Below are 26,172 nucleotides of genomic sequence, written 5' to 3'. Positions count from 1 at the left end.
GGTTTAATACAGAAATGTTGTTGCAGTTTTGTAGCAGCAGTAGTCATGAAAAACGTTCTGATTAGTCTTAACATCATATACAAGGATGGAAATGTGGCAGGAAATTCATATGGACAGAAGTAGAATTTCTAAGTCGGTGCAAAAGGAAAAAAACACTATATATATTTCGTGTGAAGTCGATTAATCTTCATCAGCAATACTCAAACCTAAATAATTAAAAATGAAAATAACACTTTATTATTTTCGTGCGTCCAGTTCGCTTTTCTAGATTTATCTTCACCAGGAACGCTCAGACCCAAACATTTGAAATCCAAGAATATATAAGACCTAAACATTATTTTACCTGCTGGAGTTGGTGTCATATGCTGCCCTGGGAAACACATCACATCGGGGACCTGTTCATGCAATCCTTTGCTTCCATCAAATACGACAAGAAACAAAGCTCTGTATGTCATAAAGGTTTGGTGTGTCGTATAATATACATATTGTCCACCAAAGTCCCAGAAGATGAGTTGTCCAATTTTCATCCTATATTTTCCGCTTTGAAGGAGTATTTCCATTTTCCTTCGGATATCATCTTTAGTTATCTTGGCTTTCATTTTCTTCTGAGGTGACAAAGAAAGGGCTGCTGGAGAGCGGTTTGAGAGATCATCTGATGTGTACGATGGGGGATCTAATGACATAGCTTGTGACTGCTGTAGGAGAGCACCTGGATTATTCCGGTTATCATCTTTATTTTTATACGGGCTAGCGAGTGATGCTTGTAGGGTTTCCAACGGGTCTGTTGACTTACTTTGTTCTCTTTCGTCTGGGGTCATTAACACCTTCTGGTATACAACATCACGCGGATCATACGTTTCTGTACGAAATAAAACACATCACTACATAGGAATATATCTGTTATATATGTATAACAAATTAATTATGATATAAACAGAACAATAACAATAAAACAAACCCTTAAGCCAATTAACCTTTTTTTCACTTAAAAAAATCAACAAACTACTGACATGCAACTATATCTCGTCTATTTGTAATTTTGATATTATAAGGCAAATGTTGAAAACAAGATAACAAGACTTGAACTTATGTAAAAAATCTAAATCGACAAGTTATATGTACACAAGATTAATTCTGGTTTTAACAGCTATGTACAATCACAATATCTGATAGTCATGATACATGTTTCTAAAACAGCAACAAGCCTGACAAGAATTAAAACAAAAACAACCAATAGCCAATACAATAGCCTATCAATCTGCTACCTCCCCCAATAAGAAACTGTCGAAAGAAAGATTTGTCACGCTAGTATGTATATATGTTTATTTTATAATTTTGAAACACATTGTATTCAAATAAAGTTGACCTATTATTCTAAGTATCTTAGTAAAGCGACTAATTTTACAATTTATCTGCAAGATTAGTATCAAGGTATCTATTTTTAATAAGGTCTAATAATCAAACGATTCAAATATCAATAATAAGGCAAATGAACTTATTGTCACATGAAAGCACTTTTGATGTCAAGATGTGAAAGATGAAAATGTGACAATATAAATTAATTGATTTATAATAAATTATTATTATGTACAGCATATTAAACATGATAAGTATACATGATCTTTTATTAGTTGTTGTTGGCTTTGAACTATCTGCCAGAACCTGCGAGTACTCTCAGATCTTTCCTTAGTTTCTCTTCTGTTGAGAGTTGTATAGATACGTTGCCACGTCCGGTCTTAGTCTTCGTTAGAGGTTTTCTGCTTTGTATCGATCTGATGAGATATGCTTTTTTGTACTTTTACACCACTGTCCAAGGTTAGGGATTTGTTTGGCGCCAGCAAACTAGTGTAACCCCGCCACAAGCTGTATGTGCCAGTCCCAAGCCAGGAGCCTGTTGTTCAGTAGTAGTTGTCAATGGTTCATGCCTGTCATATTTGTTTTTAACAATCCGTGTTGTTATAAATTACGCCGTCAGTTTTCTCAATGAACTGTTTCATATTTTTCATGTCGGGGCCTTTTATACGGTATGGGTTTTTCTCATTGTTGAAGTCCGTACGGTTGCCTATAATTGCTTACATCCACTTCATTTGAACTTTGGTGGATAGTTGTATCATTGACAATAATACCACATCTCCTTATTTTATATAGTTTAATATTAAATCAAATTGATGACTTTAACATTTTGAAAAAGACATCTATGTACAAACATTTTGTTTTCCTTTAGTTCAAGATCAACGTGTTTTCTTTATATATGTTTCTAAATTTTGATTGCTAATTTTGTGAATGTTGATCCTTACCTGGATCAATAATAATCCATTGTTTTGTCTCGACATCAAGGCCACAGCGTCCTTCAAGGAGAGAGATTCCGTCTGTAGGATGTCTCCCTTCTGGTATGACATCCCCGACTAGCAGCTTTACAAGAGAAGATTTTCCGACAGCAAACTGACCAGTCACCATGCATCGCATATCAAATGATTCATAGGTGCCTTTGCCCGTTAAACGATTAAGCATGTGAATGTTATCTGTAGAAATTTAATGAATATATTTTTCCCTTAAAAAATATAAAATTTTATTTAGTTCTGAAAAAGTAGGAGTTGAAGAAACTGAGAATGTAAGTATAGTTACAATGTTGACTGTAAAAAGTTCTTGATGAAGATAAATCCCGAAAAGCGCTTTGGACGCAACAACTAATTTAATGTTATTTCCGTTTTTAACCATGGATAAATTAAGGCTACAATAGTTTATCGATGTTGAGATAATATAAAATTAGTAATTTCAAAGACCAAGTCTAGCTTATAACTCCTCTTTTCTCCACGAAAAGATCACTTAAAAAAATTGAGCGTTCAGTGGCTTGTTTCAGTGAATCCCATTCAGCTTCACGACATGAGGCTTTGTAGTTTCCAGAAAAAGAGTCAAGAAACTGGTCAATCAGAACCAGGATTGCCTATGACAGCTACGTTTTTACATCCCTTTTAAAGCAGATGAGAAGTTTTTGTCAACGACCTACCATATTTCAATCCAGCAATCAGTTCCTGTACGAGGCCAAGTTTGTCCTTCTATGAGTTCTAGATTATTAATTTGATAAGTTTAAAAAATCACATTTTGTAGTCAGACAAATGATGGTAACCATCATAAATTTGAAAAAGTTAAATGGTTCACGTTCGTCAAAATCACTTTGTTCATTCTGTAAACAATCTAAGTGCAATACCTAATATCATATGATGGCGGACAAAATTGATCATGATTGGTAAAAAAATCAAGAGAATATAACTAAACCTTTACAACGAATCAGTTCATTTATTTTAAATTATTCATTTTATACTAAGGATTCTCCGGCAAATATTGCCAAAAGAGATCAGTGACATCTTATTTGAGTTTACTCTACACTGAGCGGTATTTCGGAAATGTTTGGGATAACTCATAAATTATAGGCCTTAAAGACCCCGGATCTTTTGATATAATATCCGTTGGCCAATATTTGGAAATCAAGAGTCAATTTAAGAGATATCTCAAAATAGGCGAAAGCCTTGTTAAGTTTTTTACATAGAAACTACTACAGGAAAATTTGAGTATCTTGACTTCCTGAAAATGACTTGTACTGATTCTTATACAACTGCATACCAAATATCATTGACCCACTGCTATTGATTCTCCTTAAAATGACCCAATCACAAACTAATACATCTTTGTCGCCACCGCCGCCGCCGGATACAGCTTATAACTTTTATAAGCTGATTTTTACATATTTTTGGATCTATTTTTTCTGATTAATTTTGGTATTCAAAGATTCAGTCTATGTACTATAGTGTCCAAGATATTAAAAAAACATTGGTAAAAATATCACTCAACTTCTTTGACCAGTCAACTGACGTTTTTGATCATTTTCTCTGATTTGCAGATTATTTTTGCTCCTTACAGTTTCTATATCTTTACTATATACCACCTCTCTGGTCTCTATGTAGATTGATTTGTATAAGATCTAACATTATTAATCACATGATCAATATATACGTGTTTTCTTCAATTGAATGAACAGTCTATAGATATAAGAAGATGTGGTATGAGTGCCAATGAGACAACTCTCCATCCAAGTAACAATTTTTAAAAGTTAACCATTATAGGTCAAAGTACGACCTTCAACACGGAGACTTGGCTCACACCGAACAGCAAGCTATAAATAAAGTATATCCACACTGAATAACAAGTTACCAACAGCATCATTAGACCATGAACAGTTAACATTCCAATAGGAAAATTAAACATGAGCATAGATCATAACATAACACTAGCTATTGCTAACTACACCAGACAGTATCATATGTCCCTACAGTAAGTAAAATAGAACTAGTGTTTCATGTCATCATTGATAAATACATCAGTATTATCCGTTATTATTTTTCATTATAAGCAGATCTTAAGATTTTTCATCTTTTTCAATTTTCAGAAGCAAGCAATTATATATAAGCCAAAGATAGAATAACAAGGATGTAAGGACTTACCTTCTGGGGTCTCTATCATGGCAGTCTACATAAAAATAATATATTATATTATATCATTTCTTTTTTAAAAGTTTGTTCGGAATAGAGCAGGAGTGTAGATGGTCTCCCAAACATCAATACTGTAAAGTATCAAAACACTTCGTCGTCATCAGATTTTTTTAAAGTCGGCTAATCATAATCATAGTTTGGCTATCGCGTTTATCTTATATTTCAAATTGAAAACAAAATGAGGATCTTTTGAACGTCAAAATGAATAACCATTCCTACCAAGTGACTAAATGAAAAAAAAAAAGAATGTGATGTATGCTCCTAGGAAACAGCAAGTCAACGCAAAAAAAAAAAAACAACTAAACAAACCAAAAGACATTCAAAGATCAGTGTACGAGCTCATACAATTGTTTTAACATGTATCAACCTCTAAATGGGATAACAAGCTTGGAACTTTCTCAATTGTCATTGTTTACTGACATGCAAAGGCTTAACATGAAAAGGGTAAAAGGGTCCAAAAAGACTGAATCGTTAACATGGATTTTTTTTGGGGATAAAACATTATCCTTTACTTGCCATATCAAAATAAGATATTTTCTATTCCAAAGCTCACGTTAGTAAAATTAAGCGCACTTGGATTTGTCAACTAACATCGTTAACTGACAAAAAATGCCATAATGAAAAATAGCAAGCTTAATGCAACAGTTTATTGTTGGTTTTTTTTGCACCAAGTCTGTTGTTTCTCTAATATTTTGTGATATATTTGCAAATCTCTTATCATATATTATAAGTAAGACAAACTATCTACCTGTAGGAAGTCCTTCACTTGTTTCTTTTTCAGTTTTTCCCTTTTAGAGTCATTAGTTTTTATTGTTACCTTATCATACGGAGTCTGACCCTGAAATACAATCAAGTACCGTATTACTTATATCGATCATACACGTACTATTTTTTTTTTATCTCAAAAACTGGTAGGCATAACGGACGATAACGGGTGATTATTGCATTTATTTCACTAACACAATACAGGATATTGTCTTTTTAAAATCAACTTGATATATTTTAAAGCAGTTGTATAAAAATATATCTTATAACAATTATATAGAATTATATTTTATAAGATTTTTTTATAATAATGAAATACAATTCTACTTCAATATAATATATCAAAGGAAACAATAAGCTAAATTAAATGTACATGTATTTGAGTTTTAATTACTGTAAAAAAATAAACTATTGCATGATTCATTCTTTTGTGTAATATAACTAGGAACCCTAAAACATGCAAGTGTTCAAAGCATTTGTGACTGTGAAGTATCATTATTCTTGTTTGGGTTCTGTTCACAAGCACAATGACTCATATAAAAGGTAAACATATATTACTATGAAGTATCATAATTCTTGTCATTGTGGAGTATCATTTGTTCTTGTTTATACATGATTAAAAGGATGACATATGTTACTGTAGAGTATCATTTTAATTGTTGTATGTTTTAATAACATTTTATCTTTGTTCTCTATTCATATCACAATTATTAATGAGTAAAAGGCCGAACTATATGTAGTATCATTTTCCTTATTGTTTTGCTCTTTTCATTAGCACAATGACGCGTGAGTAAAATGCTAACATATGTGACCGTTGAGTATTATTATTTATGTTTGTGATTTTTTCACAAGCACAAGCACAATCAAGTGACTGCACAATGTTCAATACTCATTTCACATCATATGAAGTGGAATTTTATCATGTTTATCAATTTAAATAGGACACGCATGCTGACGTGTAGAACAGTTTCGGAATTTGGTTAATTTATATTGTGAATTAGATCTAATAGAAATAAAAAGATGTGGTATGAGTGCCAATGAGACAACTCTCCATCCAAGTCACAATGTGTAAAAAGTAAACAATTATAGGTCAAAGTACGAACTTCAACACGGAGCCTTGGCTCACACCGAACAGCAAGCTATAAAGGGTTCCAAAATGACTAGTGCAAAACTAAGACTGAATGTTACCATTCGTGTTTTCACCCAAGGACTGCATCTATGTTCTGTCAACCATATTGCTATTTCAATCTGTCCATTTTCAGCAGCATAATGTAAAGCTCTTGCTCCATCCTATTAAAATAAAAACAATAAAACAAACGTTATAAGATCTAAGCAAATCATTTTCGTCAGGAAACTCAATAAGACCTTTACTATTTGTTTTACGTTACGAGTAAATTCACACCCTACTTGGAATAATTTGTATTTGTTGTCCTTTATATATCTTAACATAATAGCATATTTTTTGTGATGATTCAGTATAAGTAGGGGTATGATTAGACTGAGGATACAATATCTATCATTACCATGTCTTCAGCCTCTAAATTACAGCCGTGTGTTGCCAGATTACTGACGATCTCCATGTGCCCTCTGTAGGCAGCATACATTAATGGCGTCTTTCCAAACTGTAATGTCAACATGTTACTGACATCAAAACTTTTCTCTTCATCTCGACAATGTTGTTCAATTAATACAAATAAAATAGATATCACATGAATCAAATGGTTTCAATAACCAAAGTGCTACTTTCTTATTTTCTTATAATTTCAATAACCAAAATGTTTTTTTCCTATCATCCCATGGTTTCTTTAACGAAAGTTTCATTTTCTTATCATCCCCGGGTTTTAATAACCAAAGTTTCTTTTTTCTTATCATCCCATGGTGTTTATAACCAAAGTGTCATTTTCCTATCGTCCTACGGTTTCAATAAAAAAAAGTGTTTTTGTCTTATGGTGGTGTTAAATTAAAGCGACATTGCCCTGTCACATGTTAGTCATGAGTATAAAAGTGAGATAGCCAGTCATATATTGGTGCTGAGTATTAGAATAGAAATTTTAATGTCACATGTTGGTGTTGAGTATAATCATTGAATTTCAATGTCTCATGAATTGTGCAAACACTGTATAGAAAGGGTTTGTGATGAAGATTTTGTTTTGTTAAGTTCCATGTTATATTAGTGTTGAATAATTGACTGTTACATGGTTTGGGTTTATTACAAAAGTGGAAAATGACTGCTGAAGGATCAGGTGTCACATTACATATTCATTACTGGAGTGGTAAATAAGTTAAATATTGAAGTGTCGAATGTTTGTGCTGAGTAACAGAAAAGTGTTTGTTAAGGGTTATTTGTTTAGAACAGAAATGGTAAACATTAGTACCTTTAGTAATGTGTAACGAATTACTGTCTGAAATGTCTCATGTCCTGTGTTATGACGTTTGCAATATATTTGCAAACCAAATTGATGTTATTGTGTACAATACTATCAAACTTTATGATAAGTGTAATAAATAATATTCCAATATGTCAGTTGTATGTAATTATTAAGTTTTCAGACATTAACTCAAAGACATAAAACAGGAAGGGTATACATCAGTGTAATGACATACTTAATGTTGATTATAGTTCATCAATCCTGTGAAGTGTTTAAGAAACGTTTTGTTTTGTCTTTTTGTCTATTTCTATTGGCAATCGTATCTGTCTATTCTTCTTCTACTTATGTAGTTTGATGGTCCCCTTGACCTTTTCTTAACTTATTTGGCTTGAGTATATCTTTTGTACACATCAGTGTTTAATGAATAAAATTCTCACATTTTGTGTTTAATAAATAAAATTCTCACATTTCGTGTTTAAAACATAATTTCTATAGATAGGTGTTGTGTAATTGTGTGTTGAATGCTGAAGAATGAAAAATAACCAATAATTACCCTATTTATCATTGAATTAGCACAAACAAGAATGATTCTTATCTGATTCACCCTGGGTGAACTGTTTGATAAATACCTGGATATGTTTTAAATATTTATACTTCACTTACATCATCTTTACATTCCAAACTAGCTCCATTCTTTACGCATAGTTCTACCTCTTTTATGTTTCCCTCCGTAGCAGCTGTAAGAAGTTTCTGTAAGTAAAACAATCCTTTTCCATGTCCCACTTGAACATACGAATGTATCATAAATGTAAAAAAAATACTAAGCTACATACTTACAGTTTCAAAAGCTTATATCAAATATAGTGACTATCAAGAGGAAGTAAAATTGCTGTCTATAATTTCAGAGTTTTATTTAGAAAAGACTCTAGACATTTGTAATATGTATCAGTTTTGATATGACCCCAGTTTTTTGTTGGGCTCGTGTTGCTTAGTCTTTAGTTTTCTATGTAATGTTTAGTAGACTGTTGTTTTTTTTAGTCGTTTTTCGTTTTATACCATTGCGTTGTCAGTTTCTCTTCGACCTTTTGAATGTTTAGTATCTTTTGCCTCTTTTTTGTCCTCTGGAATTTTGAACATTAAAATTCTTTTAACTGTAGTCATTTCGATTTACTTCTAATCTTCCTCTGAGAATACTGCACACTTCTATCTTTCTCTTCATAGACCACAATATGTCACATGATCATTGACTTTTAAAAAGACATTTTACCTTATTCCAACTTATCATTTTATCCTACAAAAGAAAAAAAGAAATTATTATGTTTGTAGACAGGAGTTATAATCTTACGATACTATTTTAATCATCGTTGTTAGCATGATGTCATATTTTGATTGTTCCAATACCTTTCTACGATGAAGTTGATAAAATCTGTATTAAATAAGGGACGACCATTTAAATTCTGGGGTCGGGGTGGTGCAGGAGTCTTTTTTTTCGCTGATTGACAATTGATTTTTAGCCACGCGAATATTTATTTCTCTTTTGTACACAATTATTTCCTTCATTTGATGTTGCAGAATACTCATTTTCGTCCTGTCTTTTGCAAGATCATTTATTTTCCAGCTCTTCGCTGGCCAGGATAATCAGAACAAGATTTTGAATCCTCAAAAGAAGAGGAAGATGGTAAATAAAGACCAACAAGAAGGAAATTTGAAATAGCACCGTCGAAGAAAGAAGAATTTTTTTTTATCCAAACAGCGAATATTAGGGTCCCCGATATTATAAGGAAATAGCAAAAATCGTAAAGCAAGGATTCGTGTCAACGCTAGATCATAGGTGTAAAGAGGTAGACGAGCTGTTAGAAAAAATATGTTAGACCTGATAAATGTTACTTTTTCGAGGTGCCTTAACTAAATAACGTACAATAAACGTCCAAAGGAACTGGCAAACGATTGACTCCAATCGTAATTTTCAGAGAACTTTAAAGGACTCCATACAGCACTTGAGACAAAACATGTATATGGCATCCAGAGAGGGATATCACTTTCTCATGACAGAAGAATGGACGGAGGTACAACAAAAATCAGTCTGACTCCAAATATGTTATGTGCATATCAGAAAAAGAATGCAATACACTAGCATCTATCTGTACATTTCTTTGATAACAATACCTCCATTTTGACATTATAAACAACACACGTGTATTAGAATTTAAAAATGATTGGTTGAATGGCTGAACGATTCTCTTGTAAAACGTGGAAACGCATGTGAGCCACACACATGCCGTTCTATTTTATTCTATAGATTTTTATTTAAATTTATCAAGTAGTTTCAAGGAAGAGATTGAAATATAATTTATCATACAATTTCTACAGGAACTGATGTGACACTATGATTCCAATCAAATCAATATTAAACTAGAAATACTGCCTAGTAAACTACAGACAAAACATCAAAAGATTGTAATAAATAATTGTAAAAATACGACCTAATGATGATTTATGCAAACTTTGGTTTACATTAAGTAGAATTCTAAAGACGAATTCTACAACGACGAACGAGCTACAACGACAAAATATGAGACGTCAAATGATGAACATATGCGCTTTAATAAATATCTTTACTTAAAACTATTCTGAGCTGGTGTGTTTAACTTTTATCACTACTGGAAATGGGCATAGTATTCAGTCTTATTAAGTTACAATGAATAACCACTGTTCCGGGAACAGCAGACAACACCATAGTCAAACGAAAACAATATCAAAAACAAACAACACTATGCAGAAAACATTGATTAGGCAAAACAAATACCACCAGAAAACGGATTTATTCAGATGCTCGGAAAAAATAGTAGTGTTATCAACTAACAGATGAATTAACGAAGGAACTACATATACCATGTACTATGTCTAACCTGTACCAGTGTTTTGATACAGCTATGATGATATATTGTCATTATGTTCCTCTTGATATAACGAACGAAAAGAAATCCCAGCTCTAGTTTTGGTTGAAATTAGTTCAAGAAAAATATATTTGAACTAAGGCTCAATTAAAAAATTGAATGTTTGACTTCTACCGACCGTCCTCTTGAAAATTGATCGGATTTAAAATATGTTATGTACATTGCAAAACAAGGATACTATTCACTTGTATCTTTCTGTACAGTTAAAAGACAGTAACATGAATAATACATCACTTGAAAATGACTTTTCAGAAGAAATCTTACCAAGCGCCACCTTTCCCTTTTATCCTGCAAAATAAGAAGACAATTTACATGTTTTATTCATGTTTGTGTACATGAGTTCTAGTTTTACGATGAATATGCTGATCCTTGTTGTAGGCATGATGTCGAATTTCAATTGTCCCAATATCTTTAAATATAGAACATGACTCAATCCGTTGTTGCACCAAAGTTTGAACAAACTTCAACCCCTTAATTATATCTGATAATTTCTAAAACAATATAAGACTCTTTTTAAGATATTACTAGAAGGATTAACAATGAGAGCATACCAGATTTTGCTTACATCTTTAAGTGCCTTTGTTATAGCAATCATGAGTCACATCTAGGTCAAGTTGCGCAATTCATTTCAGGTAGCCTTTTCCTCAATTTCTCTGTCCATATCGTAACTTTTGATATACATAATGGCTCATTTCGATGCACAGACATTTTCACTTAAGTGGTAAAATTTTCGGGATACGAAATGAGATTCTTTTTCCCGTAATTTAGCACACCAAGAAAAGCCTTGTGATGCAGCTTCTTGGGGATGTAAGGAGGAACAACAGAAAACCATATAAAATGTCTATCCTTTACCAGTGTTTAGATATAATCATGTCATTATGTTCCTATCAATATAACAAATGAATAGAATGCAAGCTATCGTTTTGTATGAGATTCGTTCAAATAAAATACATTAAATCTGGCTTGATAATAATATTGAATGCAAATAAAAATACCAACAAGAAACGGAAATATTCAGGCGCTCTGGAAAAATAGCAGAATGACCAACAAATAAAAGGATGGACGAAGGAACAATAGATACCATATATGATGTCTCTCCTTTATCAGTGTTTTAAAATATTCATGATTATTTATTGTTATTATTTTCCTCGCGATATAAAAAAATGAATAGATATGCAAGCTAAAGTTGGATGAAATGAGTTCAAGAAAAATATATCAAATCAGGCTTGATTAAACAATTGAATTTTTGACATCTACCCACGGACGGGAAGTAAAGTTGTCTGACTCAAAATAAGTTATGTGCATTTCAAAACAAGATTACTATACACTTGTATCTTTCCTGCAATTAATATACAACAATACATCACATGCAAATTGACTTTTCAAAAGAAATTCTTACCTCATCCAAAGTTCTTGTTAAATCCTGCAAAGAAAAGGAAAACCTTTCATCCTGTTTGTAAACAGGAGTTTTAATTTTACGATTAATGTTCTAATCATTGTTGTAGACTTGATGTCATATTTAGATTATTCAAAATATTTTAAGTTGATAAAATCTGTTTATCTCAAAATTAGGATTAACCTATAACCTTGACTTGTCCCATACCAATCATATTTGATAATTTAAAAAAAAACAACATAAGCCTTGATTTAAGATATAACAAGACGCTGTAAAAATAACAACAAACCAGATTTCGCTTTCATTTTTAGTGTCATTTTAAAGCACTCAAGGGTCATATCTCATAAACAGCATGAGTGAAAATTGACACAATAACATTTGATTTCTATTTTGATTTGAGAAAATATATGTAAAACTTGAAAAACAAATTGATTGAATGGTTCGCAAGTTATTACACATTGACATTATAATTGGACACTTTCATACAACCCAGGAAACTGACTTTGAAGAAGAAATCTTACCAAACTCCGCCTTGGTCTGTTATCCTGCAAAAATAATGAAGACATTTTATCATGTTTGTATTCGGAGGTTGTAATTTTACGATGAAAATGCCCATCATTATTGTAAGCATAATGGCAGATTTAGATTGTTACAATAAATTTAAATATTGAAAGTGATTAATGGTGTTTTCTACAAATCATATTTAACTTATAATCTTGAATTATTACATACCAATTTTATTTGAAAATCTTTTGAACTATATATGACTCTTTTTTTTAAATATCATAAGACGCTCTAAAAAATACAGCAAACCAGATTTTGCCAACTTTGTTAGTGTCATTGTTAAAGCAATCAAGGGTCACAATTCATAAACAGCATAGTCGACGATAGCCACAATCCCCTTTGACCTCCAATTAGATTAGAGACAATACATATTCAAACTTGAAAAGAACTGATTAGAGGGTTGCAAGTTATTAAACGGAAACGTCATAAAATGGTATGTTCCATCAACCAAGGAACACAACTCTTGATCAGAAAAAGTGGAATCAACTAACAGAAGGATGGACGGGGGAACAATAGATACTATTTCATATGTCTATCCTTTATCAGTATTTTGATTTATTTATTATAATATATTGTCATTATTTTATGTTTAAAATAACAGATGAATAGAAAAAAGTAAATAACAAAAATCCCAAACTCCGAGGAAAATTCAAAACGGAAAGTCACTAATCAAATGGCAAAATCAAAAGCGCAAACACATCAAATGAATGGATAAAAACTGTCATATTTCTGACTTGGTACAGGCATTTAATGCAAGCTACAGTTTTGTGTGAAATTAGTTAAAGAAAAATATATTAAATTAGACTAAATTAAAATATTGAATGTCTGACTTCTACCGACCGACCTATAAAAACCGGACGGACCCAAACTATGTTATTTAAGCCTATAAAAATCGATCAGATTGAATACTAGTATATGTTATGAGCATTTTAAAACAAGAATTCTAAACATTTCTATCATTCTGTACAGTTGATAGACAATAATATATCACTTGACACTTGACTTTTCAGAAGAAATCTTACCGCACGACGCCTTGCCCTGTTATCCTGCAAAAAAGAAAACATTGTGTTATGCTTTTAAACAGGCGTTGTAATTTTACGATGAATATGTTTATCCTGGTAGTAGGCATGATGTCGTATTTAGATTGTCACAATATATTTATATATTGAAAGTAATTAAATATGTTTTTGTTCCAAATTATGATTAACCCATAACCTTGACTTATCACATTTCAAATATATTTGATAATTTTTATATCAACAAGACTCTTTTTAAAATGTTACCAGAAGCTGTAAAAACTACAGCAAACCAGAGTTTGCTTACATTTTATGTCATTTATAAAGCAATCAAGGAGCATATTTCCTGAACAGCATAAGTGTAAATTGACACAATCACATTTGACCTCCATTTGTTTTAAGAAACTTCATTTAATATTTGAAAAGAATTGATCTACTTGTTTTCAAGTTATTACACGGAAACTTCATAAAGCGTTTTTTTCAATCAACAAAGAAACATACCTGTTGATCGAAAAAAGTGGAAAGGAAAATCGAAATTGAAGAAAAATAAAATTAGCCTATACAAATACCACCAAAACCGGATATATTCTGGCGCTCAGGAAAAATAGCATTGTAATCAACCAACAAAGGGATAGACGGAGGAACAACAGAAACCATATAATATGTCTGTCCTTTACCACTATTTTAAAATATTCAGGATAAATATTATATTGTCATTATTTTCATCCCGTAATAACAAATGAATAGAAATGCAAACTATTGTTTTGGATGAATTTAGTTAAAGATTTATTGATTGTTGGTTGCTTAACGTCCATTTAGTTAAAGAAAAAACATATTTGAACTAAGGCTCAATGACTTCTACCAACCGACCTATGAAAACCGGACGGACCTAAAATATGTTATATGATTTTCCAAAAAGGAATTCTATGTACAGTTTGTAGACGACTTTTGAGAAGAAATCTTACCACATGCTTCTTTGCATTCTTATCCTGCAAAAAAAAAAAGAAGACAGTTTATCATGTTTATATACAGGAGTTGAAATTTCTCGAAGAATATGCATATATTTGTTACAGGCATGCCTCTTAAAACGTTTAAACCCGTTGAATTTGTTTGCACCTGTTCTAAGTCAGGAATCTTTTTTTCAGTGGTTGTCGTTTGTTGATGTGGTTCATGAGTGTTTCTCGTTTCTATTTTTTTATGTAGATTAGTCCGTTGGTTTTCCTGTTTGAATTGTTTTACACTGGGGCCCTTTATAGTTTTGGATGGAGAGTTGTCTCATTGGCACTTATATCACATCTTCTTATATCTATGATTTCGTATTTAGACTGTTTCAGTATCCTTGAATATTGAAAGTGATTTAATCTGTTTTTGCTCCAAATTACGATTAATCTTTAACCTTGATATATGACAAATCAATTATATTTTATAATTGTCATAACAATATCAGACTATTTTTACAATAATACCAGAAACTGTAAAAATATCAGCAAACCAGATTTTGCCTACCTTTTTTTAGTGTCATTGTCATATTCCTGAACAGCACGAGGTAAAATTTCCACAATAACATTTGACCTCCATTTTGATCTAAGAAACTTAATTTTTATATTTGAAAATAACTGATGGAATGGTTCGCAAGTTATTACACGGAAACGTCATAGAGCGATATTTTCAATCAACCAAGGAACATAACTCTTGATCCAAAAATTGAAAAGGAAAATCGTAATTGAATAATACTAAGATTAGGCAACCAAAATACCACAAAAAAAATATAAAAACAGAAATATTCAGACGCTCTGGAGAAATTGCATTGTGATCAAATAACAAAAGGATGGACGAAAGAAGTACAGAAACCATATGATAAATCACTCGATCACCAGTGTTTTGATATAATCATGATTATATATATTCATTATATTCCTCTCGATATATCAAATAAATAGAAATACAAGCTATAGATTTTTCGTTAAATTAGTTCAAGAAAAGTATATTGTGACAGGTTTAATAAAAAAAGTTAATATTTGACATCTACCAACCGTCCTATGTGTTTTTCAAAACAAGAATACTATAAATGTGTATGTTTTAGTACAGTTTATAGACAACAATACATCACATGACAATTGACTTTTGAGAATTAAAACTTACCACATGTTTCTTTGTATTCTTATCCTGCAAAAAAAAAGACACTTTATCATTTTTGTATACAGGAGGAATATGCTCATATTTGTTTTAGGCATGATGTCGTATTTAGATTGTTTCAATATCTTTAAATATTGAAAGTGAATAAAACTGTTATTTTCACCAAAGTTTGAACAACCTTTAACCTTGAATTATTACATATCAATTATATTTGATGATTTCTAAAACAATATAAGACTCTTTTTAAAATATTACCAGAAGGTTTAACAATGATAGCATACCAGAGTTTGCTTACATCTTTTAGAGCGTTTGTTTAAGCAATCATGAGTCACATCTGGGTCAAGATGCGCAATTCATTTCAGGTAGCCTTTTCCTCAATTTTTCTGTCCATATCGTAGATTTTGATATACATAATGGTTCGTTTTGTTGCACAGACATATTCACTTAACTGGTAAAAATTTCGGGGTACGAAAAGAGATATATTTTTCCGTAATTTAGCACACCCCGAAAAGCCTTGTGATGCAGCTTCTTGAACATGTAAGGAGGAACCATAGAAAACCATATAATATGTCTATCCGTTACCAGTGATTAGATATAATCATGATTGTATATTGCCATTATGTTCATCTCAATATAACAAATGAATAAAATTCAAACTATCGTTTTGTATGAAATTCGTTCAAGAAAAAAAATATTAAACCAGGCTTGATCTTAATATTGAATGCCAATAAAAATACCAACAAAAACGGAAATATTCGGGCGCTCTGGGAAAATAGCAGTATGACCACCTTACAGAAGGATGGACGAAGGAACGATAGATACCATATATTATGTCTCTCCATTACCAGTGTTTTAAAATATTCATGATTATATATTGTCATTATTTTCCTCGCGATATAAAAAAAAATGAATGAAAATGCAAGCTTAAGTTGGATGAAATTAGTTCAAGAAAAATATATTAAACCAGGCTTGATTAAACTTTTGAATGTTTGACATCTTCTCAAGGACTTTGTCTGACTCAAAATAAGTTACGTGCATTTTAAAACAAGAATACTACACACTTGTATCTTTCCTGCAATTAATAAACAACATTACATCACTTTTGACTTTTCAAAAGAAATTCTTACCACATCCAAAGTTCTTGTTAAATCCTGCAAAGAAAAGGAAAACCTTTCATTATGTTTTGTTCTAATCATTGTAATAGACTTGATTTCATATTAAGATTGTTCAAAATATTTTAAGTTGATAAAATCTGTTGATCTCAAAATTACGATTAACCTATAACCTTGACTTGTCCCATACCAATCATATTTGATATCTTTTGAAAACAACATTTACCATGTTTTTGAATATAACAAGACGCTGTAAAAATTACAACAAACCAGATTTCACTTTCATTTTTAGTGTCATTGTTAAATCAATCAATGGTCATATCTCATAAACAGCATGAGTGAAAATTTGCACAATCACATTCAATCTATATTTTGATTTGATAAAAAAAACATATAAAACTTGAAAAAAAAATTGCTTGAATGGTTCGCAAGTTATAACACCGTAACGTTATGATTGGAGAATTTCACACAACCCAGGAAATTGACATTGAATAAGAAATCTTACCAAACTCCGCCTAGCTCTGTTATTCTGCAAAAGAATACAGACATTTTATCATGTTTGTATTCAGTGGTTGTAATTTTACGATGAAAATGCCCACCATTATTGTAAGCATAATTGGAGATTTAGATAGTTACAATTAATTTAAGTATTGAAAGTGATTAATGTTGTTTTCTACAAATTATATTTAACTTATAATCTTGAATTATTACATACCAATTTTATTTGAAAATCTTTTGAACTATATATGAATCTTTTTATAAATACCACAAGACGCTCTAAGAATTACAAAAAAACAGATGTTGCCTACTTTGTTAGTGTCACTGTTGAAGAAATCAAGGGTCATTACTCAAAAAGAGCATACATGAAAATAGCCACAATCCCCTTTGACATCCATTTTGATTAGAGACAATACTATATTCAACTTAAAAAGAACTGATTAAAGGATTCGCAAGTTATTACATGGAAACGTCATAAAACGGTATTTTCCAATTGATCAGAAAAAGCGAAATCAACTAACAAAAGGATGGACGGAGGTAAAACAGATAATATTTCATATGTCTCTCCTTTACCAGTATTTTAATTTATTTATGATAATAATTATATATTCATTATTTTACGTTTAATATAAAAGATGAATAGAAATGAAAGCTATAGTTTTGTGTTAAATTAGTTCAAGAAAAATATGTTAACGTAGGCTTAATTAAAATATTGAATGTCTGACTTTTACCGACCGGCCTATGTAAATCGATCGGATTGAATATATGCTATGAGCATTTTAAAACAAGAATACTATACACTTGTATCTTTCTGTACAGTTTATTGACAATAATAAATCACTGGACACTTGACTTTTCAGAAGAGATCTTACCACACGACGCCTTGCCGTGTTATCCTGCAAAAAAGAAGACATTGTATTATGTTTGTAAACAGAAGTTGCAATTTTACGATGAATATGTTCGTCCTTGTAGTAGGCAAAAGTTTCAAGTTATGAATAACCCAAAACCTTGACTTATCACATTTAAAATATATTTGATATTTTTTGCAAAAATAGAAGACTCTTTTTAAAATTATAACAGAAGCTGTAAAAACTACAGCAAACCAAATGTGCATACATTTGTAGTGTCATTTATAAAGCAATCAAGGATCATATTTCCTGAACAATGTAATTGGAACAATCAAATTTGACCTCCATTTGTTTTAAGAAACTTAGTTTTAATATTTGAAAAGAATTGATGACTGGTTCTCAAGTTATTACACAGAAACGTCATAAAGCGCTATTTTCAATCAACAAAGGAACATGACTCTTTATCGAAAAAATTTGAAAGGAAAATCGAAGTTGAAGAAAACAAAATTAGTCAATGCAAATACCACCAAAACTGGATATATTCCGACGCTCAGAAAAAAATAGCATTGTAATCAGTTAACATAGGGATGGACAGAGGAAAAACAGAAACCATATAATATGTCTTTCCTATACCAGTGTTTTGTAATAAACATGATTAAATATTGTCATTATTTTCTTCCAAAACAAATGAATAGAGATGCAAGCTAAAGTTTTGGATGAATTTAGTTTTGAGAAAAGTATATCTGAATTAAGGCTTAATTGAAGCATTGAATGTTTGACTTCTACTGACCGTCCCATAACAATTGGACGGACCCAACATATGTTACGTGTTTTTTCAAAACAAGATACACTTCTATGTTCTTGTGCAGATTACAGACAACAATACATGACATGACAATTGACCTTTGAGAAGAAAACTTACTTCATGCTTCTTTGCATCCTTATCCTAAAAAGAAAGAAGACAGTTTATCATGTTTGTATACAGGAGTTGTAATTTTACGAAGAATATTCTAATATTTGTTTTAGATATGATGTCGTATTTAGATTGTTTCAATATCTTTAAATATTGAAAGGGAATATAACTGTTTTGCTCCGAATTATAATTAACCTATAACCTTGACTTATGACATATCAATTATATCTGAAAATTTTCATAAAAATATCAGTCTCGTTTTAAAATAATACCTCAAGCTGTAAATACAACAGGAAAGCAAATGTTGCTTACATCTTTTAGTGTCATTGTTACTTTTGATAACTGTTTACACCACTGGGTCGATGCCACTGCTGGTGGACATTTCGTCACCGAGGGTATCACCAGCCCAGTAGTCAATACTTCGGTGTTGACATGAATATCAATTATATGGTCATTTTTATAAATTTCCTGTTACAAAACTTAGCATTGTAATCAGTTAACATAGGGATGGACAGAGGAAAAACAGAAACCATATAATATGTCTTTCCTATACCAGTGTTTTGTAATAAACATGATTAAATATTGTCATTATTTTCTTCCAAAACAAATGAATAGAGATGCAAGCTAAAGTTTTGGATGAATTTAGTTTTGAGAAAAGTATATTTGAATTAAGGCTTAATTGAAGCATTGAATGTTTGACTTCTACTGACCGTCCCATAACAATTGGATGGACCCAACATATGTTACGTGTTTTTTCAAAACAAGATACACTTCTATGTTCTTGTGCAGATTACAGACAACAATACATGACATGACAATTGACCTTTGAGAAGAAAACTTACTTCATGCTTCTTTGCATCCTTATCCTAAAAAGAAAGAAGACAGTTTATCATGTTTGTATACAGGAGTTGTAATTTTACGAAGAATATTCTAATATTTGTTTTAGATATGATGTCGTATTTAGATTGTTTCAATATCTTTAAATATTGAAAGGGAATATAACTGTTTTGCTCCGAATTATAATTAACCTATAACCTTGACTTATGACATATCAATTATATCTGAAAATTTTCATAAAAATATCAGTCTCGTTTTAAAATAATACCTCAAGCTGTAAATACAACAGGAAAGCAAATGTTGCTTACATCTTTTAGTGTCATTGTTACTTTTGATAACTGTTTACACCACTGGGTCGATGCCACTGCTGGTGGACATTTCGTCACCGAGGGTATCACCAGCCCAGTAGTCAATACTTCGGTGTTGACATGAATATCAATTATATGGTCATTTTTATAAATTTCCTGTTACAAAACTTTGAATTTTCAAAAAAACTAAGGATTTTCTTATCCCAGGAATAGATTACCTAAGCCGTATTTGGCACAACTTTTTTGGAATTTTGGGTCCTCAATGCTCTTCAACTTTATACTTGTTTGGCTTTTTAACTATTTTGATCTGAGCGTCACTGACGAGTCTTATGTAAATGAAACGCCCGTCTGACGTATTAAATTATAATCCTGGTACCTTTGATAACTGGTTAAAGCAATGATAGGTCATATCTTCTGAACAGCATACGTGAAAATTGGAACAATCAAATATGACCTCTCTTTTGATTTGTGAAACAATATATCAAAATTTCTAAACAATTCGCAAGTTCTTACACCGAAACGTCATAAATTGCCATTTCCAATCAACCAAGGAAAATAACTCGTGATGGGGAAAGCGGACAGAAAATTGAAGTTGAAGAAAACTAAGATTAGGCCATACAAATACCATTAAAAACCAAATATATATCAAGGTGCTTCGGTAGAAATAGCAGTGAGATCAACTAACAGAAGGATGGACAGAGGAACAACAGATACCATATAATACGTCTATCGTTTACCAGTGTTTTAATATAATTATGACTATATATTATCATTATTTTCTTTTTCCGTTGCGATATAACATATGAACAGAAATACAAGCTTTTGTTTTGTATGTAATAACTTCAGGAACAATTTATTACTTAAGGCTTAATCAAAAGATTGATTGATTGATCCCTACAGTCCGACCTATGTAAATCTGACTCAAAATATGTTATGTGCATTAAAATAATAACATACACTTGTATCTTTCTGTACGTTTTATAGACAATAATTCTTCTCTGATAGTTCACTTATTAGAAGAAAATCTTACCTCATACACACTTGCAATTATATCCTGCAATAGAAAAAGAAGATATCTTATCATCATTATGTTTGAATACAGCAGCTATAATTGTACGATAAATATGCCGAAGAAACAAATGCAGTAATTGTGTAAATCGTGAAAGTCCTTTTCACACGATACTGCTTTGGCAGTTCCGTTTTAACCCCCACTCCCCCTTATAATGATAATAATAATATTATAAATAAAAAACCTCACATGTTTCACCTAAAAATGTTCTATTTATCTAGTTGTATTACATTCTGAGGCGTACAATAAGCCTAAAAACCCCCAGTGTTTACATTTGTCACTTGAAGCATATATATGACATCACATTGTTTAGTTCCACAGACGATTAAATCATTACGCGGGAGTTTTATATATGAAATTTTACACGGAAATGAATTGATTTGTGTATTTTTCATTACAATAGATATAATCGTATTGAGTTAGAAGCTTAGCCTACATTTAAATTGCGTTTTAATGTCGCAAATTGAGTTTACCTAGTCGTATAAATACAGGTTGGCGAAATCCAGAACAGCCAATTTTGAGTATTAATGCGTTTGCGTTGAAAGTAGATAAACTGTGATTATACTGGTTTACAATCTATTGGTCGTCAGGTTATAATTATCATTGTTGTATGCATAATGGCATATTTAGATTGTTCCAATCTTCATATTTTGAAGGTGCATTAATCTGTATTTTCTCCAAATTATGATTAACCAGTGAGCTTCAATTATCAATTGTATTTGATAATTTTTAAAACTACATACGATTCTTTTTAAAAGATCAAAAGACTTTGTTAAAATGACAGTACATCAAATGTTGCTTACATTTTTCAGTTTCATTGTTAAGGCAATCAAAGAGCATAACTCCTAAAGAGCGTCAGGCTCAATTGCAATATTGAATGTCGACTTTACCGACCGACCTATGAATATCGGTCTGACCCAAAATTGAGATCTGCATTTCATATCAAAAATACTAAATACTTGTACCTTTTTGTACATTTTATAGACAATAATACTATACACTAACATCATTCTGTACCGTTCTTAGACAACATAAGATCAACTGACAATGACTCTTAAGAAACGAAATCTTACCGCAACCCGCTTTGTATCGTTGTTCTGCAAAAAAAAAAGAAGTAATTAATCAGGTTTGAATACAAAAGTTGATATTTTGCGTGAATATGCATCATTGTCATAGAGATGATGTCATATTTATATTGTTCTAATATCTTTAAATATTGAAGTTGAGTAAACGTGTTTAATCTGTATTTTCTGCATTTAATGACTAACATATAACCTTGACCTAAATACCGATTATATTTGATAATGTTTAAACAATATCAAACTGCTTTTGGAATATAAAAAAACGCTGTTATAATGACACCAAACTATATTTTTCTTACATTTTTAGTGCCCTTGGTAAATCATTTAAGGTTCATAACTCATTTACAGCATTAGCATATTTTCATTTGACCTCCATTTCGATTTGAGAAACTGTACTTAAAAATTGGCAAAGGATTTTGAATGGTAAGCAAATACTTCTCATGAAAATTCACTCTTAAGAAGAAAATCTTACCTCATCCGAACTTGATATATCCTGCAAAAGAAAAAGAATAATTTTATCATCGTTATGTTTGAAAACAAAAGATGTGATGCTACGATGAATAAAGCGCCTTTTTCAATCAACAAATGGACATGACTCGTGATCGAAAAAAATTTGAAAGTAAATCGAAGATGAAGAAAAAAAGATTAGCCAGTGCAAATACCACCAAAACCGGATATATTCTGGCGCTCAGGAAAAATAGCATTGTGATCAGTTAACAGAGGGATAACGGAGGAAAATCAGAAACCATATAATATGTCTGTCCTTTACCAGTGTTTTGAAATATACATGATCAAAAATTGTCATTATTTTCTTCCAAAACAAATGAATAGAAATGTAAGCTAAAGTTTTGGATAAATTTAGTTTAAAAAAAAATCTATTTAAATTAAGGCTTAATTAAAGCATTGAATGTTTGACTTCTACCGACCGTCCTATAGAAACTGGACGGACCAAAAATATATAATGCGTTTTTCAAAACAAGATACAATTGTATGTTCTCGTACAGATTACAGACAACAATACATCACATGACAATTGACTTTTGAGAAGAAATATTACCGCATGCTTCCTTGCGTTGTTATCCTGCAAAAAAAGAAGACCGTTTATCAGGTTTGTATACAGGAGTTGTAATTTCACGAAGAATATGCTCATATTGGTGATAGGTATGATGTCGTATTTAGATTGTTTCAATATCTCTAAATATTGAAAGTGATTGAATCTGCTTTTGCTCCAAAATACGATTAACCTATAACCTTGATATATGACATATCAGTTATATTTAAAAATTGTCATAACACTATCATGCTCTTTTTTACAATAATACCAGAAGCTGTAAAAATATTAGCAAACCAGATGTTTCGTACATTTTTTAGCGTCATTGTTAAAGCAATCAAGGTCATATTTCCTGAACACCATAAGTTGAAAATTTGCACAATCACATTTGACCTCCATTTTGATCTGAGAAACTTCATTTTAATATTTGAAAATAACTGATCGAATGGTTCTCAAGTTAATATACGGAAACGCCATAGAGCGCTTTTTCAAGAAACATAACTCTTGATCCAAAAATTGAAAAGGAAAATCGAAGTTGAAGATTACTAAAATTAGACAATGAAAATACCAAAAACAAAGACGGAATCAGGCAATCTGGAAAAAAGCATTTGATCAACTAACAAAAGGACAGAGGAAAGAAATACAGAAATCATATGATATATCTCTCCTTTACCGGTTTTTTGATAAAATCATGATTATATATTGTGAATATATTCCTATCGATATACAATATAATATGTCTATTCTTTACCACAGTTTTAATATAACTTTGACAAATAGTAAAATCACAAAAATACTGAACCCCGAGGAAAATTCAAAAAAAGGAAAGTCCCCAATCAAATGGCAAAATAAAAAAAAACCAAACACATCAAACGAATGGATAACAACTGTCATTGTCCTGACTTGGTACAGGCATTTTCTTATGTAGAAAACAATATATTAACTAATGCTGAATTAAACATTGATTAATTGACACCTACAGACCGACCTATGTGAATCCGTCTGACTCAAAATATGTTTAACAGATGACAGAAATGCTAGCTACAGTTTTGTGTGAAATTAGTTAAAAAAATATAACAACTGAGGCTTAATTAAAATATTGAATGTCTGAATTCTACCGACCGTCCTATGAAAATCAATCAGATTGAAAATATGTTATGTGCATTTCAGAACAATGATACTATACACTTGTATCTTTCAGTACATTTCATAGAGAACAATAACTCACATGACAATTCACTTTTAAGAAGAAAATCTTACCTCATACACACTTGCAATTATATCCTGCAATAAAAAAAAAAAGAAAATATCTAATCATCATTATGTTTGAATACAGCAGTTGTAATTTTACGATAAATATGCTTAAGAAATAATGCGGTAATTCTATAAAACGTGAAAGCCCTATAAACACGACACTTTTTTTGGGGTTCCGTTTTACCTCCCCTCCCACCATATAATAATATCAAATATATTATTTTATTCAATAATTAATATAAAAAAACCTCACGTTTTCCACCTAATTCTTATCTAATTGTATTACATACTGAGGCGTACAACATGCCTGAAAACGCCCGGTGTTTATATTTGACACCGGAAGCATATATATGACGTCACATTGTTTTGTAATAGCATTTCGCGGAATTTTCCTTTTATGACATTTTACACCGAAATAATAACTAAAATAGACTGATTTGTTTATTTTGCGTTACAATACAAATAACTGTATTGTATTTGAAGCTAGGCTACGTAAAAAGTTGATTTTACTAAGGAATTCAAGGGCCATAAATCCTGAAGAGCGTCAGGCTCAATTGAAATATCGAATGTCGACCTCATCCGACCGACCTATGGATATCGGTCTGACCTAAAATAGTGCATTTCAGATCAAGAATACTAAACACTTGTACCTTTCTGTGCATTTAATAGACAATAATATAAAGTCAATTGTCAGGTGATGAAATGTTGTCTAAAAACTGTACAAAAGGATACGAGTGTATAGTAGAAAACAATCTTACCGCAACCCGCTTTGTTGTATCGTTATCCTGCAAAAAAAAAACAACTCCAAAATTTATCATGTTTGAATACAGAGGTTGAAGTTGATAAAACGTGTTTAATCTGTATTTTCTGCAAATAATGACTAACCTATAACCTTGATCTATTAAATACCAATTGTATTTGATAATTGTTAACCAATATTAAACTGCTTTTAGAATTTAACAAGACGCTGTTAAAATGACACCAAATCATATTTTGATTACATTTTTATTGCCCTTGGTAAAGCAATCAAGGTTCATAACTCATCAACAGCATATTAAGTGAATATTTTGCACAATTTCATTTGACCTCCATTTTGATTTGAGAATCTATATTTAGAAAATTGGCAAGAGATTTTTGAATGGTTAGCAAATACATCACATGACAATGCACTTTTACGAAGAAAATCTTACCTCATCCGAACTTGACATATCCATGATATCCTGCAAAAGAAAAAGAAGACATTTTATCATCCTTAGGTTTGAAAACAAAAGTTGTGATGTTTCGATGAATATGCTAATTGTTCTTACGATGAATATGCACATCGTTGTTGCAACCATAATGCCATAACTCCTGAGGAGCGTCAGGCTAAATTGAAATATCGAATGTTGACCTCTACCGACCAACCTATAGATATCGGTCTGACCCAGAACTGTGGATTTCAGATCAAGAA

The 26,172-nt window shown here is 31.2% G+C and overlaps 1 protein-coding gene across 7 annotated transcripts in view; it reads right to left on the bottom strand.

The window, feature by feature from the left end:
* The window catches only part of LOC127705045 (uncharacterized), a 36,941-nt gene extending 11,002 nt beyond the window's left edge, over nucleotides 1-25,939 (bottom strand). Inside the window, exons 1-25 of one of the 7 annotated variants that reach the window (XM_052209298.1) lie at nucleotides 25,913-25,939; nucleotides 25,481-25,507; nucleotides 24,729-24,752; nucleotides 23,475-23,498; nucleotides 22,890-22,910; nucleotides 22,409-22,432; nucleotides 21,297-21,320; nucleotides 19,964-19,987; nucleotides 18,233-18,256; nucleotides 17,368-17,391; nucleotides 16,878-16,901; nucleotides 15,757-15,780; nucleotides 14,580-14,603; nucleotides 13,621-13,644; nucleotides 12,556-12,579; nucleotides 12,038-12,061; nucleotides 10,903-10,926; nucleotides 8,949-8,972; nucleotides 8,345-8,431; nucleotides 6,836-6,934; nucleotides 6,501-6,602; nucleotides 5,296-5,385; nucleotides 4,500-4,524; nucleotides 2,298-2,522; nucleotides 344-859 (exon numbers count right to left, since the gene is read on the bottom strand). In XM_052209298.1, the coding sequence (XP_052065258.1) occupies nucleotides 344-859; nucleotides 2,298-2,522; nucleotides 4,500-4,524; nucleotides 5,296-5,385; nucleotides 6,501-6,602; nucleotides 6,836-6,934; nucleotides 8,345-8,431; nucleotides 8,949-8,972; nucleotides 10,903-10,926; nucleotides 12,038-12,061; nucleotides 12,556-12,579; nucleotides 13,621-13,644; nucleotides 14,580-14,603; nucleotides 15,757-15,780; nucleotides 16,878-16,901; nucleotides 17,368-17,391; nucleotides 18,233-18,256; nucleotides 19,964-19,987; nucleotides 21,297-21,320; nucleotides 22,409-22,432; nucleotides 22,890-22,910; nucleotides 23,475-23,498; nucleotides 24,729-24,752; nucleotides 25,481-25,507; nucleotides 25,913-25,936 (1,576 nt within the window). In that variant the 5' untranslated portion in view covers nucleotides 25,937-25,939. Of the gene's footprint in view, nucleotides 1-343; nucleotides 860-2,297; nucleotides 2,523-4,499; nucleotides 4,525-5,295; nucleotides 5,386-6,500; nucleotides 6,603-6,835; nucleotides 6,935-8,344; nucleotides 8,432-8,948; nucleotides 8,973-10,902; nucleotides 10,927-12,037; nucleotides 12,062-12,555; nucleotides 12,580-13,620; nucleotides 13,645-14,579; nucleotides 14,604-15,756; nucleotides 15,781-16,877; nucleotides 16,902-17,367; nucleotides 17,392-18,232; nucleotides 18,257-19,130; nucleotides 19,155-19,963; nucleotides 19,988-21,296; nucleotides 21,321-22,408; nucleotides 22,433-22,889; nucleotides 22,911-23,474; nucleotides 23,499-24,728; nucleotides 24,753-25,480; nucleotides 25,508-25,912 lie in introns of all 7 variants that reach the window. The other 6 variants (XM_052209297.1, XM_052209299.1, XM_052209300.1 and 3 more) reach the window with 6 other exon arrangements.
* Nucleotides 25,940-26,172: the final 233 nt, after the last annotated feature.

The sequence above is a fragment of the Mytilus californianus genome, unplaced genomic scaffold (genome assembly GCF_021869535.1).
Source record: "Mytilus californianus isolate M0D057914Y unplaced genomic scaffold, xbMytCali1.0.p SCAF_6, whole genome shotgun sequence".
Taxonomy (NCBI): domain Eukaryota; kingdom Metazoa; phylum Mollusca; class Bivalvia; order Mytilida; family Mytilidae; genus Mytilus; species Mytilus californianus.
The sequence above is the reverse complement of the archived record's forward strand: the minus strand, read 5'-3'. Positions and strand labels throughout refer to the sequence as shown.